Below are 18,603 nucleotides of genomic sequence, written 5' to 3'. Positions count from 1 at the left end.
AAGTCTAAGTTTAGAAAGCTATTTTAATATATACATATACAGCAATTACAGTAATTAGCAAGATTGTATCTGTTGTCTACTGCAGCTATAGCACAGGTCTGGCGGCGCTATCCGCTGCACGGCGTTCTATCTGTAATTAGCCGACTGCTCTATTTATAACTAGCCAGCTGCTTAGGCTAGGCCGCTGGAAGTCCCCCAGTGAGTTACGAGACGTTGACGGCGCTGTTTCAAAATAAATCAGATAAAATGGTCTATTTTTAAAATTCCTTTATACTTCTCTCTCTGCAGCGTCCATCAGTGACAAATTCAGATGTAAGTAAATAATTTGTATTTTACCTTGTCTTATTCTACTTTCAAAATTAGTTTTGTCATGTAAAAAATAGAAACAAAATTATTTAGAATACTCTTGAATTCTACTGTCTATTGTTTGAACATTATTAAATAAAATAACACTTTTAAAATTTGTTTCAGTCTATTTAAAAAAAATAAGCTATATGAGTGTCATTTTTCTTGCTATTAATTAATAAATAACAATTACAGAAGTAAACAACATTTAATAATAAGGAAAAAAAACTGCTATTCTCTATTGTGACATGTAAATGCTCTTTATAACTCAACACAACCAAATTTGGCAATAAAATTTTTGCTTTTCTATTTCCCATTGTGACTGTTCTTAAATTTATGTTTCTCAACTATAAATCAATGGTAGAGTGATCTGTTTAAAATGGTTGACAGGAAGTGTTGTTTTTTTAGGATGTCTCATACAGTAAAACCTCAAATTAAAACCCAGTGGGCTTAATCTCGAAATGAAGCCCATCTTGAATTGAAGCCCCCCTCTTTCGTTTGCAAAATTAGCCTTGAAAAGAAGCCCATGGGCTTCTTTTCGAGATAGCATAGGCTGTAAAGGTTTTTACAGTATTTGATTTGTGTCCGTTATGCCTTAAGTTGGGCACTGACCACTCCTGACGGTTGACGGCTGACACGATTCTATGGAGGATGCAACGCCGCGACGCAATGGATTGTTTATAATGACGTTGGTGCTAAACTCAATGGCAGCATGTAACATATACCAAGAACAGCAATTATATGATTAAGAGTTTTTAACAAATACTTCCTGTAATGTAATTGGTGTTGTTTTTTTTTTCATCAGGTTTCAAAGGAGTACAAGAAGAAAATGAAGGAGTTGTCGGAGCAACTGGAGCATGAGCAACAAACACGTAGCGAATATGAGCACAAATACCGGTCCGGACTAGTCAAGCACGACAAACTTCTCAGGGATTTAGAAAGTGAGGTAAACATTCATTTCAATTTTGCTGTTATCATTATAGGCCTATAGTCAACTAAACATTATTTTGTAAAGGTAAGAGGGGCGGATCCAGAGATGTCCGAAAGTGGGGTCGATCAAGAAACCACTACACTAGGGGGTCCGTTGGCATTCCCCCACAATTTTTTTTTTTCTAGACACCTGAAAATAACCTCTGAGGCATTTTGAGTGATCAATTTTTTCTTTTTATTTCTTTATTTTTTTACTTTGTTTTTGACTTTCCAAGAGGGTGGACGCCACCCCCGGGGGGGAGGCCCCCCCCCCCCCCCCCACACCAGAAAAAAAAAAAAAATCCGCCTCTTTGTAATATCATTTAATAATAGTCACTTCTTATGTATCATCACTGTGGTCACTGTAAATAATAGTAATGTAGTCCAAGGCATGTTCATCAACCCTTCTTGTTTTTGCAGAGTGAACACAGACGGAGAGTTGAAGATGCCAACATGGATCTTCAAAAACAAGCTGTGCAACTAAGACATGATGTCAAAGAGGTTTGATTTTTTTGTTAATTTCTTTAAAGGTATACCCGCTATTAAACCAGATTCTTACAGCATTTTAATTACTGTGTATTTAAGTCACTGCAAAGATGGCAACATAATAAATACATGAATAAACTAGAGCAGTCACTGCATAGGGTACAGACCTCTGCCCTGTGCCTGAATAACAATATGAAGACCATTTATGATGGGGCAAAACTGCAGCATACCCTCAATGAAATAATGGAATCGCCTGCTGTATACATTGTTTTCTTCAACGCTGCCTGAACACAAGGGGTGATTCCAGTATATTTGTTTGTGCTTGAGGTAAAAAAACAAATTTTTTTGACATTGACGCTCTCTGAATACATAACTTCCTTGGCGGAGGTGATAACTGATGTTGATCCACCAATAATTTTTTTTTTAAATAACTGTTTTATGCTTGTCATTTTTTTTTTTTGTAGTATCAAAGGAAAGCAGAATATGAATCTGAGAATAAGCGAAAAATTGAACAACGTATTTCCGAACTGGTTCATTATAAAGATTATGTAGCTCCCGACTTGACAGAGAAGGCTACCTCATTAGAAAAACAGCTTGAGAGCACAAGCAAAAAGCTACAGACAGAGGTGGAAAATAGCAATAGACAGAAAAAGATACTTAGTGATATACAAAAGGTAGTGTACTGTTGCACACTATAATTAACTGTCTCATGTTACTGATAAGCTGTCTCATGCAACAGACTGTCATCTAATAGACAGTTTGAATGTCCTATCGGGTACTATTATGTTCAAACACAAAATGTGCTGATTACAGCTCTAACATTATGGAATTCTCTTCAGGGAACTGGGTATTTGTTCCATTGTGTTTTATACAATGACCAGGGGTAATAATTTATTTAGGCACTTAGAAACCATGTTTATATGATGCGCTATATAAGTGTAACATAAGCCTAACATATGCAAATTGTATGTAAATTGTATGCAAATTTTTTTCCCTCGTTTAGGCTCACACACACCTGGAGCATGAACACTCTGATTTGTGTGAAAAAAACCGAGTGTTATCAGACACAAAGAACGCATTAGAGAAAGATATCATGACTCTACATAGCAACCTGGATGATGAAAGGAATATGCTATTTCATGCAAATGAAGTGAAGAAAGAACAAAAAGGTAAGCTAATATATTAATATAAATAGATTCACAAATAATATCAACACCAGTGTTATCTCATTCATGTAAATGAGTTTAAGAAAAAATATCTTAATAATATTTTTATGTTTCTGTACATTGTGGTATGGTAATTTATGCAAATCTTGTAATACAAGACAGATGAGTCTAGTGATGAGTACATACAATTGATGACGGCAGGTAGTAATAAAAATATAAACATTTTTAAATATCTATGGTTTCTTTCAGAGCGGATATCATTTTTGCAATCAGAGATTAAAGACACAGAAAACAGACAAATAGCCGAACAACAGAAACTTCAAGAAAGTATAATTTTATTAGAAAAGGTATGGTTAATCAGTGTTTGAGGATTATCAGCCCAAACCTCCAGAGATAGTTGCCTGGTATTGTACCACTAGAATTGTTACTCTGGAGGTTCCCATCCTAATCAATTGTTATTTTTTTTTTTACCAATTGTTTGGAAAGTACTGAGCATTCAGTGCTACACCATTTCTAGTGAAACAAGGAGATAAGCAATGGAATTGAAACTGGTACATAAACTCATCATGGTTGAGTGACCACACATTAACTTTCACAAATTTATCACTGAGCTACTGTCTTTAATGTACTTTGTAACGTTATATTTAGCATAGATTTGTTTCCCCGTTAATTATGGAAAAACATCTGTTTTGTTGAACCAATTAGTTGCTTTCCTTAGCAACGGTATCAGCAACTACTTCGGTCCCTTTCTTTAGAAAAGCAACTAATTGGTTCAGAACACAAACAGAACAGATAATTCTCTAATAGATTTGTGGATTTGGGTTGTTTCAATGAAAAAGTCGCACTTTATGTGTGTTGCCTCCAACTTTAGTCTTGACTGTTTTTTCTCCTCTAGTCCAAAGCCAATAGTGAGTATGATCTAAAAACACTGCAGCGAATGTATGACCAGACACAGTTAGAGCACAAGGCAGAGGTTGCCTCATTAAAGGCCGAAAAGAAACGTATGCACAGGAGCCCAGATAATAATGATGTAACAATCGCAGGTAAACAGTTAAGATAGATTTTTACATAACTTTATTTATTAAACATTCATCACAAAAAACCATGGCAATACTTTCCAGGACTATGAAATATGTATGGCATTGGCATGAATCAGGTAGGTGTACATGCAAATACAAAGTTTTTATGTTCGATTTAGAATACTTAAGGATGCAATATGGAAAGCCACTCTGATAATGCTTGCGCTCATAGTAATCCTCAGGATATTGTATTCTCATTGTAATGTTTTTGTTGGATTGTTACCTGGAAATTGAATAAAAATTAAATTAAGTCTTTACATATGTAAAACAGTTAATATATATCTTCTTTATTTTTTCTGAATTATATTCTGCATTTCATTAAATTTTGAGTTAATGACAACTCATTGATGAACAGTTGCAAAAAATACTTGCTTAGCAACCGGTATAATGCATATTAATGAAAATAATGTATTAAAATAGTATTTTATTGTTTTTAAGTACAGTGAAAATGTCAAATGATAGATATTAAATGTGTATAATTTAGTAGAAGTATCAAACTTTCTCAGACCTGGAACTTTGTTTGGAATATTGTCTTATAAATTTATTCTTTGTTTACATGTCACAAAATATATTGCACAATTTTCCAACCATTGTTTTTAATTATTTAGTGCCTCAAACTGTACCTTTTTTTTCATTGATTTAGATTTAAAACGACAGTTGGACGAGGAACGATCAAGCCGTAATAACGTTGAGCGCAAATGGCACGAATCAGAGAAAGATAAATCAATGCTAGAATTGGAGAAACAACAGTATCAGTCACAGGTGCAACGTATAGAAGAACAGAACCGAGACATGAGACAAAAGGTAACAATAAATTAAAATTTGCTCTCATAATAAGCATTTAATATGCTTAATATGATTATCTATTGTTAGCAAAGAATATGAAATAAGTAAGGTACACTAATAAGATGCATTTGCAACATCAGATTTTTAACATCTCCCAATTATGAACCTCCCAATTACAAACTCTCAATTTTATAAACTCACCTACATATCCCTGTACTACTAATGTGGAATAGGCCTAACCTCTGAGATGCCATCGAAAATCAAACTCCATGGATTACAAACTTTCTCATTTACGAACTCTGTTGGGACGGAGGGATACGTAATTGGGAAATGTTACTGTACTACCAAAATTTTGCTATCATTAGTAGTAAAGTAGTATGATATAACATTTTAATATTAAACCATCTATTTTTAGCTAAATGCATACGAGAAACAGTTAGATAACGAGAAACAATTGCGATCTCGTCTCGAGCAACAGATCGTTACTCTGCAGAAGGCGGAGAAAAATATGAAGAAGGAACTACAAGAACTCAGGGAGGAGAAAAACCGGTTGACAGAACAAGTTGATAAAAGCAGATAGTAAGTGAATGTAGATGTTGCTGTTATCACTCCCTCTATTACTAATAAATATATATGATGTTGAAGGTGATAAATTAATATTATTTTTAAGGTCAACATGTTCTGACAATAATTCATTTATTCGAAGTAAAATGAGTTCAAGGTTAGAGACATTTTGTAATGTGCTCCTCATTATTCTTGTTACTTCCTCTGATGATATTTAATTTAGTGATATTACAATTTTAATACAGTAGTATAGCATTTTCAGTTTCTTAAACAGTTTTATCATCCACTTGTCAGTTTTTTGTTATTGTGATAATGCAATTAGATAATATAGGTGTTAATATTATGTTAGCACCTTCTCTGTTGTTAATTTTTTTATGTAATTCATCCAGTATATGACTAATACAATTACAAGGTGTGGGTTACAAATAATTCATAGATAACACCAATAACTCAAGTTTTAATGTATGCTAAAGATAATTATCCACACACTATAAGTTTATTTTCTGTTTTTTTTTCACAGTAATTATTCTCATGCTCAGCTACAAGTCAAGGAGTTACAGGAACAACTTGAAACTGAACAACATTTTACAGTAAGTTACTCATTGATTTTGTTGTAATTTGTTTTTTATTTTGCTATATAATTTTTCTTTCACATTTATAATTCTCATAAATAATTTCTTAACAGTCATCCTTTAGTGGCAGGATTGTATCCTACATTAGAAATAATGCTTCTAGCTTAAAATATTATACAATATCAGGAGTAATTAAGACGAATAGAAGTTTCAAAAACAGTTACATTAAGTACATTTGTGTGTTTTGCTTGTAAATATTGCTATTTTAACATAATTATTTATCAGTATTTTACATTAATTTTTATATCATTTTTCGAAATACAGTAATTTCATTTGTAGATTCTTTAATGTCGTCTTAAGTTTTTCTATGGTTTTTTTTTTTGGTTTTTTTTAGTCACTTTACAAGAACCAGATCGTGGAAAATAATGATGAAATAGAGGAGATTGAGAAACTAAAAGAAAAATACCACCAAGACAGCATTTCATTCCGCATGGAGAAGTATGCCCTCAATAGTTTAATCTTTGCCTTTTTGGTTGTGCCGCTAATCATATATTCTGTATTTTCTGAATTTATTTATTCTTTTATGTGACTTCAGTCTGATTGATTTGTTGATTATAATTGACTCAAATTTTCATTACCACCATCATCACTTGATATTTTTTTGTTTTTCGAGGGATTCGCTGTCAGCCCAGCTTGAGCTTGCCCTAACCAAAGCCGACTCGGAGCAGCTTGCCCGATCAATAGCAGAGGAGCAGTATTCAGAACTTGAGAAAGAGAAGACGATGATGGAGCTGGAAATCAGAGACTTGCGACAGCGACAGAAAGCAGAGATAAACGAGAAAAATACCCAAATAAGCAAAGTGTGTATAATTCAGAATTACTGGCAAATCATATCCAAATGCGGCCTTCATAGTATAATAGTCAACTATGAGGATAGCATTCAATTAATGAAAACCATTTTCTTTCAAAGAGATTTTCTTGTTGAGATTCTATGATATTCTTTAAAGATTCTTTAAAGAAAATGAAGTTATCATAAATAAATAGTATCGTTTTATGAATATATTATTCTGCTCAAAATTTAAAACTTGTATTTTTATTTATTTAGTCCTTTAACATTTTATTTATCTATGTTCAATATCAGTTACTGAAACTGAAAAATATACATTAATGATATTACATACCACAATTACTTTCATCTTTTCTTTTTTGATGCAGTTAATGATTGTCATCTATGTTCTAATTATCATAAATACTATTTTATAGTTGATTAAATTTTCAAGAAATTTATAAGCTCTCTTACAGTCTCAACTGCAATGACTCTCAAAGGTCAAGGCCAGTATCATTTACCATCAATTAGATATTAACCTAAAGTTTTTGAAAATTGGTTGCAATACTCGACTACTACATAATATATGGACGGTTTGGCGAGTGGAAATGGTTTGGTTTCCCAACCTTGAGGTCAGGGTTTCAATCCTACGCTGTGCATTTCGCTTTTGTCCTTAAGCAAGGCACTTTTTCTGCATTGCTTCAGTCTACCCAGCTGTAATTGGCTACCTGCGAATTGCTGAGAATAACCTGCAGTGTTCCAGCGTCCCACCCAGGGGGAGCATCATGCTCTTAATTCGCTTCACACTACTTGAAACTGGGGATAAGTAAGCTCTAGCCCTGAGCCCCATGGCTCCACAAGGATTTATTATATAATAACATAATCGATCAATCAATCAACATTTTGTGTAGTGCCAATATCCAGGTTCAGTAGCGCTAAGTAATAACCTGATATAAAAATGCATGATGTGCATTGATTTTGAAGTAGCCATGAGCTGTTGAAACTGCCAGAATGTCTTAAATTGTCTATGAAATATAATTTTTTTATAGCAGTAGTATGGATTACTTTATTTGTGCTTTTATTCTTACAACATTAAATTTTTTTTTTTTTTAATTCATTTCTGCATGCCTCTACCTTAATTAGCTGGAAGGTTCTCGAAAAGAAGTGAGTGCATTTTTGTTAATTTATTTTAAAATTTTAATGGTGTGTTTGGTATCCCCTATTAACAAAAAAATATTAAGCCAAGTGTGAAATCAGATAAGAGATTCATATATAAAACTGTAGAGCTTCCAGGGGGCTATACATCTGTACCCTACAATAGCTAAGATAACTTCCAACCTACCCCCTCTGATCCTCCCCCTACCTCCAACTGGAGCCATCTTTGTTTAATATCATTAATAATACCATAGGTACAAAATCCCATCGTTTTTTGGGTTGGCTTTTTTAAACAGTTGATGCATTTATATGTCTGTGTATCTTCATTTGTAACAGTACTCATTTGAAAGCAGTTCAAATACTGTTCAAAATCTGTTTTTGGTGCTTTTTTAGTAAAGATATCTCTGATATCTCTGTGTTATCCAAGGCAATTGATGTTTTTTATTCTGCTGTTTTCAATGGATTATTCAAAGGAAAATCGTTTTTACTGTACATATGTGTATAATCATTTAAAAAAAGAAACACCAATCAGTTTTTAAACTAAGACCCTACTTGACATATCGATTGTGTTTTTATTTTTTCAACTAGGCTGAGGAAAGGTACAACCAATTGAACGATAAATTGTCGATTGCAACCTCTGAGAAAGAAACCCTTGTCCAGCAGTTGAAGAATGCAGTTGAAGGTAATTATATGCTTTACTTAGAAGACAACACCCCTTCATAAAAATTGATTATGCAGTCAATTGTCCACTGCTTTTTTGATTAAAGTGCTTTAGAACATAATTTTAATGGCATAGGACTGGACTGTTTTGGCCATGAACCAGTTCGTCTGCGATATGTGAAACATATTTTAGTGTATTTTTCTAGTCTGCTTTGTGGCCGAAATGACTGCATACAATTCATTGGGATAATAGCACTAATTATCTTATGTTAATTGATTGTGAACACTGCAACAATGCTATTGTTTTCATTCTGTGTTAATATATTAATAAACTGTAATAGTTATTAATAAGTATTAGAAGAATAACTTCATTGGTTTTCAAAGATTATTTTGATTATATCAAGGTATCTTTATTCTTAAAAACAATTAATATTATTACAACATAAATTTCATTGCAGTAAAAAAAACTAAATTGTGAAAAAAAATGTTTACAGGACAAAAGGCATGTTAAAGACAATCTTAATGATAAACCCATTTAAACTTGTTTCCCAATATATATAATATGTATTCGTTCAACATCCAAATTGTATTAAAACACATTCAGAGTTTGATTTGAAATAATTGAATTTGATAGTAGTGATGTTACATTTATGTTCACAGAAAAAGAGTTATTTATAAATCAGACATCCAGCTCTGCATCTAAAATTGGACTATTTACGAAACAGCTAGAGCAAGAACGTCAACTAAAAATACAGGTAAGTAGACTGTTGTTGGATGTTTATTTTTCTTGACTGAAACCCTGTCCAGACTATCAAATTTTGGTTGACAAGAAAACTGTTGTTTGCCCATATATGGTTATAATATGTTGTCATCATGACCATATTTCTTGTACAATAATTAATGAATAAGTCAAAGAGATGTCTGAAGGTTGGAAAGACAAAAATACACTGGAATGTACAATGTCAGGCAGCCTTCCCACAGCCAAACACACACATCAAGCTGCAGAAGCTTCAGCATGTTGAAGGAGGCAGCTAACAAAAAGAAGAAATATTTAGGCATGTCTCATTAAAAAAAAAATTTAAGTTTGATAGTCTGGACAAGGGTTTTGGTTTCAGTGCTTGCCTTAAAGCAGTGGTGGTGACAGCGGGAGGCATTTATTCCGGGGCCTTGGCCAAGGCTCCTGTCGAACATGTTGGACCCTCTGCCTGTAAATTTCTGGGGTCGCCACTGCTTCAAAACAAGCAGGTCCAAGTTGGTAGACTGTGATGTGTACATTGAGATTTAAATTTTTGTTATATTACATTATACTTCACCTGTCAACTTTTTGCTAATACCACTGATATAATGGTAGTAATTATTATTACTGGCTTTTATTCGCAGTAGCAGGAAAAGCCATTGTTTTTGTTCTGATTTTTTTTAATTTTTTTTTTTATAGTTTTCCTATCTTTTGGTATTTGTGGTCACTTTGCATGCTTCGATTTTTTCCAAACTTTGTCCAAACTTAGACTATATACTAACGATGTGCTGCATAAAATTTAGTGACAATTCGGACTGTGGTGTGGATGTGGGGACTACTTAAAGCAATTTAAAGTCAAACTCCATGCCAGATATTTTAATAACAGATCACCTGATTTTAATGAAACTTCAGGAAACTTTAACAAAGTTACAATGAAGAAATTATTATGTTTTGGTAACGATCTAGTTTAGGGTATAAGTACTTCATTCAATGACTGGGGTAATAATGTGAAGCACTTACTTGACAATATATTATTATTATTATTTAGCAGTGGCTATTGTTACACCAGTCTAAAACCAATTTTTAAGTCTGATTAATAACAATAACATCCAAATTTTATTTCTGTTTATTTAAAAGGCTGTGAACAAATTAGCTGAAGTAATGAACCGAAAGGATTTCAGCAAGAAAAATAACAAAGTGAATTCTGCTGATCTCAGAAAGAAGGAGAAAGAATGCCGTAAGCTACAACAAGAGTTGAATCAAGAGAAGGAAAAGTATGGTAAAATGGTGACCAAGTATACAAGGGAATTGTCAGATATGCAAGTGGTAAGTTTGTTAAACCACGGCCCAGTGCCAACCAGACTCTTTTGGGGAAGAAGCTAACTATTTTGGAAAAAGCATTTTCACAGTCTGACAGTACTTTTTTTTTTAAAAGCATCTAGTGCCGCCTAAAATTTGCTTGAACCATGGTGGGCTGGCTGATAAGAATTGCATTGAAACTGATAATTAGCATATAACGTTGTACTTAGCACTATTATTTCTCTTATTTGTGTTTTTTTGTAAAGTACATAGAACATTGGACAATATTCACTACAAATATATGACATTATCATCATTATTATTATTACTATCAATTTCAGGCTTACCAAGAAGAACTACAGAAACGTAACTTAAATGAAATGGAATTGGCTAGCAAAGAGAGTGAGATGGAAGTAATGGAGAACAAACTTAAGTTGCTGCAGTTCGACTCTACCAGTCTCAACAGTGTCAATGATATTGAATCTGAGGGTAAGTGTTGGGTGGCTAGCTGTAAAGGTAGGGGGACTGTTAGCTATAACCTTTAACATCGGCGCGGTGTATGGTCGTACAGGGTTTGTTTAGTAGAAACAAATCTTCTCGAATAAGGACTTATGGAGGTCCAGTGTACACATATAACTTGTGTGCACTTTAAAGAACCCATTGTATCTTTCAAAAGAGTAATGCCCCTGTCATTGTTAAATGATTTGACATAAAGCTACTATAAGCGCCTATATACGATGGCAAGACAGTCACAGACAACGCCCATACACAATTCAGCACATTGATGCTACCAGTTATGGGTTATTCATCTACCTTTATATTAAATCAAAATCTAAGTACTGTAATTTTAATCTTAATTAGTGACCCAGTTTCAGAACAGTTTTTCACCTTTCATGGCAAAAAAGATTAGATTGGATTCTGGAACCCACACTTTAGTTTTCCACTCGGCAAACTTATTCGCTCGAAGGGAAAGCGTCGGCTTATGCGCTTGTGCATTCACATTTCTATCAGAGATTTTGCTAGCGAAAAAATGTGCAACCAATCAGAACTCACAAAGCGATCCGACACTGTCGATTCGCGTGAATAAATTTTTGTTCTTTTCCCAACTAGATTCAAGGTTAGAAGGTTGGCTTGAAATCCCCAACAAGGGAAACATTAAGAAACATGGTTGGTTGAAAAAATATGTAGTCGTCAGTACAAAGAAAATGCTGTTCTACAACAACGAGGATGACAAGACAGCTAATACACCAACACTGGTGCTGGATCTTGAGTATGTGGCTACAATTTTACTTTTATTATATTATAATTATAAAATTATTTTGCTTGCTATTTACAGTTTTGTTTACAGCTGTCATTGACTCATTGCCGTAATAGACCAATTCGGTGATGGCTGTCACGTGACCTAACTTGGGTATTGGATGTAAACAATCGACTGGCACAGCAGTGTTTTACATGGAGATTGCTTTTGCGGCCATCCCTTGTTATTGCTGTAAAGATCATAATTTCCATTAAACTATACCAAATTGATTGGAAGTTAAACAAGAATTTTGCCTTAATGGCTTGCGGTGCTCTATGTGACACATTAGGCAGCTGCTAGGCTAGGCCAATGGAAGTCGCCCATTGATTTGCAAGACGTTGGCAGCGCTGTTTTAAAATACACCCGATAAAATAGTCTATACTTAAAAATGTTTGTTTTGTTTAATGTTATACAAACAGCAAATTGTACCATGTTCGTGCAGTGACCCACGGTGATGTTATCAGAGCAGATATTAAGGACGTACCACGCATCTTCCAAGTCTTATACGCTGGAGAAGGGGAGTGTCGAAAACAGGAAGAGGGACAATCAATTGTTGCAAAGACCGTAAGTTTCGTTTTCCTTTTTTCCAAGAAAATGACTGTTCGAATGGTGGTATATAACTGGGTTGATTGACTGATTTTTGTTTGGTTTTACAGGACAGAGCAAATATTGTTGAGTTCAAAAACCATGAGTTCATTGTTGTGTACTTCCACATGCCAACAAGTTGTGAGTCATGTAACAAACCTCTGAGTAGTATTGTCAGACCCCCAGCAGCATTGGAATGCCGATGTAAGTAAATCATTATTGTAGGGAGGGAGGAAGGTAATTGAGGAACAATTTGTCATATTGTTTGGAACTGAAAGTTGAAGTATTGGATGTAGTCAACCATGTTGGTTGTGTCGTTTCCACAGGATAATTTATATAGGGTGAGGAAAATTTAAATAGAGTTACTTGCCCAATGACAATTTGGATTTAATGAGAATGTGCTAACTGAAATTGCTTTGAAGATTCGTACAAGTAATCTTCTAAGCAGTTGCAAAATTGATTGAAACCTCCATTCATTGTCACAGCACCAGAGAATATGTATTATTAATTAACACCAATGATGACAATGCATATTATGGCAATGTTTGTGGCATAGCATTTCTGAAGCTAGTATTTATTTAATTCTTTTTCATATTTGAGAAAATGTAATAAATTATAATTTTTTTCAGTGTGTAACATGAAACTTCATAAAGAACATCATGATCGAGGTGAAGAAGTTATTCCTCCATGCAAAGGTAAATTATTCAGTTTTTCAATATTAAATATAATAATGATCATTCACATGTATTAAAATTTTAAATTCCATATTTTCAAAGTCTGCTTCCTGATTACCTACCTGGATATGGCAATAAATAAATACAAAGTTTTTACCTCTCAAAAAAATATTGAAATCTATCTTGCTTTGTAAATGCCATGTAATACATAAACATCTTCATTTGCTTACAAATTGTGTTTTACATGTTTATTTGTTTTTTTAATACTCATTTAATTGCCAATGTAAGCGGTTGCTTCTGCGAGCCAAACACAGGAAACAGTCCTGACTACTCAAATCTGATAGAAACTGTTTCAAATGTATTGCATATGAGAGTATTTTTATAACTTACAATAAAACTTTTCAGTGGCAACTGACGTCAACACAGCAAGAAACCTAATTGTGCTTGCAGCTAACAAGGATCAACAACAGCTGTGGATTAAGAAATTAAGTCGTAAAATCCCCTCCAAAGTGAAAACATTACCATATAATTCTCCCAGGTAAGCTTTTATCAAGTTATTTATTTACTCTACTAACATAGCTAATTGCCCACCTTCATGTAGTTTTCATACATGGGTACCTACTGGTAATAATTTGTTTAATTAGGATAACCGTGGAGGTATTTTATACCTCTATGGGATAACATATGAGCACGCCATCCCAAAAGCAAGCATCAATGGCCAAAAAAATGAATTTTTTTAAGTCATATTTTCCACATAAATGATAAGTCATTTTTGCAATCAAATTCATATTGCTAAAGTGAAATCAATAAATGTTGGCTTTTCTGTACTAAAGTATACAGTACTACTACATTCTAAATACTAATTACCCAGTTAATATATAGCCACAGTACCCTGGTTTTTGGATGGCATGCTCCATTTAGTGGAACAGTTAATAAATACAGGACCAGCTTGTTAAGACTCATAACTAAATTCCGCAATCTATAGTATTTACCAAATATCTCTTAAGCCAGCTACTTACTAAGTGCGACGGCGACGCAACGAAAAACGCGCGCGAAGACGCGGACTCAGCAGATCGTCTTTTTAATGAGGATCCGTTGAGATTGCCGCTGACAATCAGCAGACGGCTTGCGCTGTCTATCGCTCGCCGGAAGCAAATGTGGATTCGTCATGCGACGACCGTCGTGCAACGCAGTGGGTGTCCGGCTTTATAGTAGGCCAATAAGCATAGGTCCATGGTATAAGTAAGTTATAAGTTTAACATAGCTGTTCCAGTATTTTATGTAGACATTAATGTAAATGCATCATTATTGTAGTTGTTAGATCCCAAGCTAGTTTTCTAAGAGATGCTTTTTAAGTTTTTTTAAATATATTTGTTGTTGTTAGATCTAATTATTTCTAATCTATTTTTAAATATTCGTCTTGATAAAATTGGTTTATTCCGAAGTTCTTTGCAGAACTTGCCTTAAATAATGGAATCTTTCATCCCATTGCACCATATATTTTGATTGATATCCAAGACACTTTTGTCCTCATTTTGTTTTTTGCTTATTTGATATGCTTATACTATACTATCATACATAGTGAAGTGCTAAAATGAAAATGGGGATGATAGCATGGTGTTTGTCAATTATATACTACAAGTTAGTATGGAAAAATCAATTATTTTCAAGGTAGTTCCACAATGGAAAATGTGACCATTTGAGTATTTAAACCCTTTGTACATGGTGTTTGTCTTCCACAGCAGCTGCAGATTTTTGTCAGTTGTTATCCCCATTATAACCACCAACTTTCCAACAGTTAACTGTTTCTGGTTTAAATCAACCATACCATTCTAACATACTCCTGTCTCTTCTGAATGTGTCTTCCTTAGGCCAAATTAATTGGGGATTTGAAGTTATTTTTGGTGAGGGCATTTACTGTTTGTTATTACTATCCCGTATACTAGGTAAACAGACTGGTAAACAATAAAAATATTTTAAAAAAATATAAATATATTTTTTATAGAGTACTACAGTGTTACGTCACGATACCATGTGATACTACTCCGTTGCTATCGGTAACACAAAATATGTTCAACCAGACGCCATTTTCTCCACTGACAAACCATTGATCCCAATTTCTAACGTAATTAGATGTTGTATCTTACAGTAGTTTTTCTTTGTAAATTTTAATTGATGCAAGCTTTTGTGGTTTTTGTACATTTTGATGGTAAATTTTTAGGTTTTAAAATGCCTATTCCAGAAAGCTTATTCTACCATTAAGATTATAAAGTCATTTAGGCGTAATGAACGGTAACCAACGTCTGGTTGACAACAAAGGGCGCCACCTGGTGTTGTGACAACACGACTATTGTACTCTATTCATCCATTTATGTTCCACCTCTTAAGTTTGACAACAATCTTTCAGATCGCCACAATTTCGTGAGACCCTAAAAATTGATGTAAAACTAGCAATTCATTTTATTTGGTCTTATGTTTATACAGTTTCTCATTTAAACGTTTTAAATTAAGCAATATCTGTTGAAAGGTAGTCACAGCCAGCAACTAACTGCAGTTCTGCAGTGACAATAAATCAGGTGGTGAGGACCCAGTACGTGCCACCTATAATATTCAACTTTTGTATCTCACAGATTTTCCACCTGTTTGTTGTAAAGTGTTAAACATCTGTAAGACATCTTCAAGTGGTAATACAGTATATCATTATCACCAATAAATACATTCAATTTGCACTTGTCAGATGTAATATATTGTTTAAATGTATACAATGTCCTTTTTAATTAATTATGGAAAAATATATTATTTTATCTAATAGATAACCCTACCAAACTTTGATTTGTGTCATTTATTTTATGTAATACTAACTCAAATATATTTATAAATTTATGATATTTTGAACATTCATCATGCTGTTTATACAGGCATACAGATGAAGATGTCACAGGTTTGAGGCAAACCGGTTTTGGTTTGTGGAACGAGAGCAAACCTACATTATAATTTATTTTAGTTGCTCATCTTTAAAAGATAACTTTTTATTTCAGTTTGTGCATCTGTAGTTTTGACTTTAGTAATTATTTTTATTATCAATCATAGATATTTTTAATCCAATATAATAATATTGTTTGATTTATATAAATTCTAATCTGAAGTTAAATATGTTCAGTAATTTATTTTTCCAAAGTGACTAATAAATTTACTTTTATGATTTGAATGGAAATGTCAGATTTTCAAGGTTATTATGTTATGTAACTTTTCAAGTTTAAATTTCCTTTTCTTTATTAATCTAAATATTATGTAAATTTGTTTATCTTATATTCCCAATACAAGTCCTCTTTACTTCTTTCTCCACCTCATATTATTTTTGTTTTATGTGCGAAATAATGTTTGACCTTTTTTTTTTGTTTTTACCTATGTTAATTTACTCCTTTTGCCCCTGTTTTTCTACTTTTCTTTCATTTACCTTACAAGATACCTGCAAGGGAAATAAACACCTTCTGAGATGCGTAAGTTCTTGTTATGTGCTATGATTCAGGTTGCTTTGGCAAACATTTTACACTAGTGATAGCTATGTTGTGTATGTGAAATAGTTGTCCACTGACGTTATATGCAGTTTATCTTAAGATGTCACCAATAATGTCCCATAATGATCTTCCATGATTTCATCTGTACTCTTTCGTAGTTTCACCTGTGCTCTTGTGATCACCTTGTGAATTCATAATGTGGTCTCTTTTGATGACACATGTGATTTCTCATGATGTCACTTGTGATCTCCTGCAGTGCCACCTGAGATTTCTCTTGTGATGTCACAATATGGTTTCTCTTTAGATGTCACTTGTGATTTCTCAAGATGTCACCTGTGATCTCATGTAATGCCACCATATGGTATCTCTCCATATATGACACCTGTGATTTCTCTTGATGCCACCTGTGATCTCTTGCAATACCACCTGTGATTTGTCTTGTGATGTCACAAGATGGTTTCTCTTTAGATGTCACTTGTGATTTCTCAAGATGTCACCTGTGATCTCTTGTAATTTCACCATACGGTATCTCGCAAGATGACACCTGTGATGTTTTATGATGTCACCTGTGATCTCTTGTATTGCTACCATACAGTATCTCTCCAGAAGACATCTGAGATTTCTCATGATTTCACCTGTGATCTCTTGTAATGCCACCATACGGTATCTCTCCAGATGACGCCTGTGATTTCTCATAATGTCACCTGTGATCTCTTGTAATGTCATTCAAATGGGGTTAAGTTTGATGTTTGATGAAAGCATGTGATTCCAGCCTTTAAGCATGGTGTGGTTACACATCTAGATGTGTATAAGAGACAGCAATAATTGTAATGAAGTAAGAAATCAGCAGTTGTAACCATTAGAATTCCTAATTATATCATGTGCCAGCCTTCTCATTCAAATCAAATAGCTGGTAGTAAACAATATATATTAAGGTCAGGCTCCGGAGGGAAAAAAAAATTTTGATATGTTGTAGAACTGATTTTTCTAAGACAGAAAAAAGTTGTTTGACGAAGAACTGGGGAACGGTGAATGAGATACAGATTTTTTAATATTTAAACTGGGGGAAAGGGGCGTAACCGCCCAATTTTACACCTTTTCCCTCAGTTTTAAATATTCAAAAATCTGTATTTCATTCACCATTCCCCAGTTCAATATTAATATTCTTTATTTCCAAATTCATATTACTCCAAATCTACATTTATATACCTATTGCTTTCTTCATGTTTTTATTTTTTTAATTTTTGTTGATCTAAATAATTATAAATAATATCAATTACAATAATATAATACCAGTAGATTTCAGAATTTAATTTTTCAGATTAAAAAAAAAATCTAATCAGTTGCTATATGACATGATTAAAATAGCCGGTAAATTATAACTATTATTTAAGTAAATTACAATAAGTATTATTATATCATATTTATTATTATCATCATCATCACCATTGCTGTTATATAGGATGTATAACATTAGAAATACACATTAGAGTAAAACACTACCTGTAGTAATTGTACATTTTATAAATCAAGTACAATCATCATTGGTTAATCTGTGTTTCCTGTTTGATTATAAATATTTATATAACATTGTAATCATATATTTTTCATCATTAATCAAATCATGCAACTTTAAATTGCAATATTAATATACATAATGTAATATTCAGGACAAATGCCTACAATTAATTTGTTATTGTTTTACTTTTATCTCTTTCCTTGATATTCCTCTCTTCCCACACAAGGAGTGTTGTGGATTTAAATTCATATATATGAAATAATTACAATACTGGCTGTGCATTATGTTTAATATGCCCCTTACTACTAATGACTCCTGAATTAGTTATACTTATTACCTCATATGATGTGCACTGTTGGAAGCATCA

At 33.3% G+C, this 18,603-nt stretch overlaps 1 protein-coding gene across 7 annotated transcripts in view; it reads left to right on the top strand.

The window, feature by feature from the left end:
* LOC117116550 (rho-associated protein kinase 1-like) overlaps positions 1-18,603 on the top strand; it is a 73,071-nt gene that overhangs the window by 47,850 nt on the left and 6,618 nt on the right. For 4 of the 7 annotated variants that reach the window (XM_033260612.1, XM_033260613.1, XM_033260614.1 and 1 more), the window contains 22 exons: positions 289-312; positions 1,151-1,291; positions 1,735-1,815; positions 2,265-2,474; positions 2,804-2,969; positions 3,216-3,313; positions 3,862-4,009; positions 4,689-4,849; positions 5,247-5,410; positions 5,916-5,985; positions 6,362-6,465; positions 6,641-6,827; positions 7,937-7,957; positions 8,537-8,630; positions 9,269-9,363; positions 10,482-10,670; positions 10,985-11,132; positions 11,754-11,913; positions 12,360-12,504; positions 12,597-12,729; positions 13,155-13,220; positions 13,605-13,737. In XM_033260612.1, the coding sequence (XP_033116503.1) occupies positions 289-312; positions 1,151-1,291; positions 1,735-1,815; positions 2,265-2,474; positions 2,804-2,969; positions 3,216-3,313; positions 3,862-4,009; positions 4,689-4,849; positions 5,247-5,410; positions 5,916-5,985; positions 6,362-6,465; positions 6,641-6,827; positions 7,937-7,957; positions 8,537-8,630; positions 9,269-9,363; positions 10,482-10,670; positions 10,985-11,132; positions 11,754-11,913; positions 12,360-12,504; positions 12,597-12,729; positions 13,155-13,220; positions 13,605-13,737 (2,738 nt within the window). Of the gene's footprint in view, positions 1-288; positions 313-1,150; positions 1,292-1,734; positions 1,816-2,264; positions 2,475-2,803; positions 2,970-3,215; positions 3,314-3,861; positions 4,010-4,688; positions 4,850-5,246; positions 5,411-5,915; positions 5,986-6,361; positions 6,466-6,640; positions 6,828-7,936; positions 7,958-8,536; positions 8,631-9,268; positions 9,364-10,481; positions 10,671-10,984; positions 11,133-11,753; positions 11,914-12,359; positions 12,505-12,596; positions 12,730-13,154; positions 13,221-13,604; positions 13,738-15,829; positions 15,884-16,664; positions 16,700-18,603 lie in introns of all 7 variants that reach the window. The other 3 variants (XM_033260617.1, XM_033260616.1, XM_033260615.1) reach the window with 3 other exon arrangements.

This window comes from Anneissia japonica, unplaced genomic scaffold (assembly GCF_011630105.1).
Source record: "Anneissia japonica isolate Jap-2015-1 unplaced genomic scaffold, ASM1163010v1 scaffold4058_len632159_cov189, whole genome shotgun sequence".
Taxonomy (NCBI): Eukaryota; Metazoa; Echinodermata; class Crinoidea; order Comatulida; family Comatulidae; genus Anneissia; species Anneissia japonica.
The sequence above is the reverse complement of the archived record's forward strand: the minus strand, read 5'-3'. Positions and strand labels throughout refer to the sequence as shown.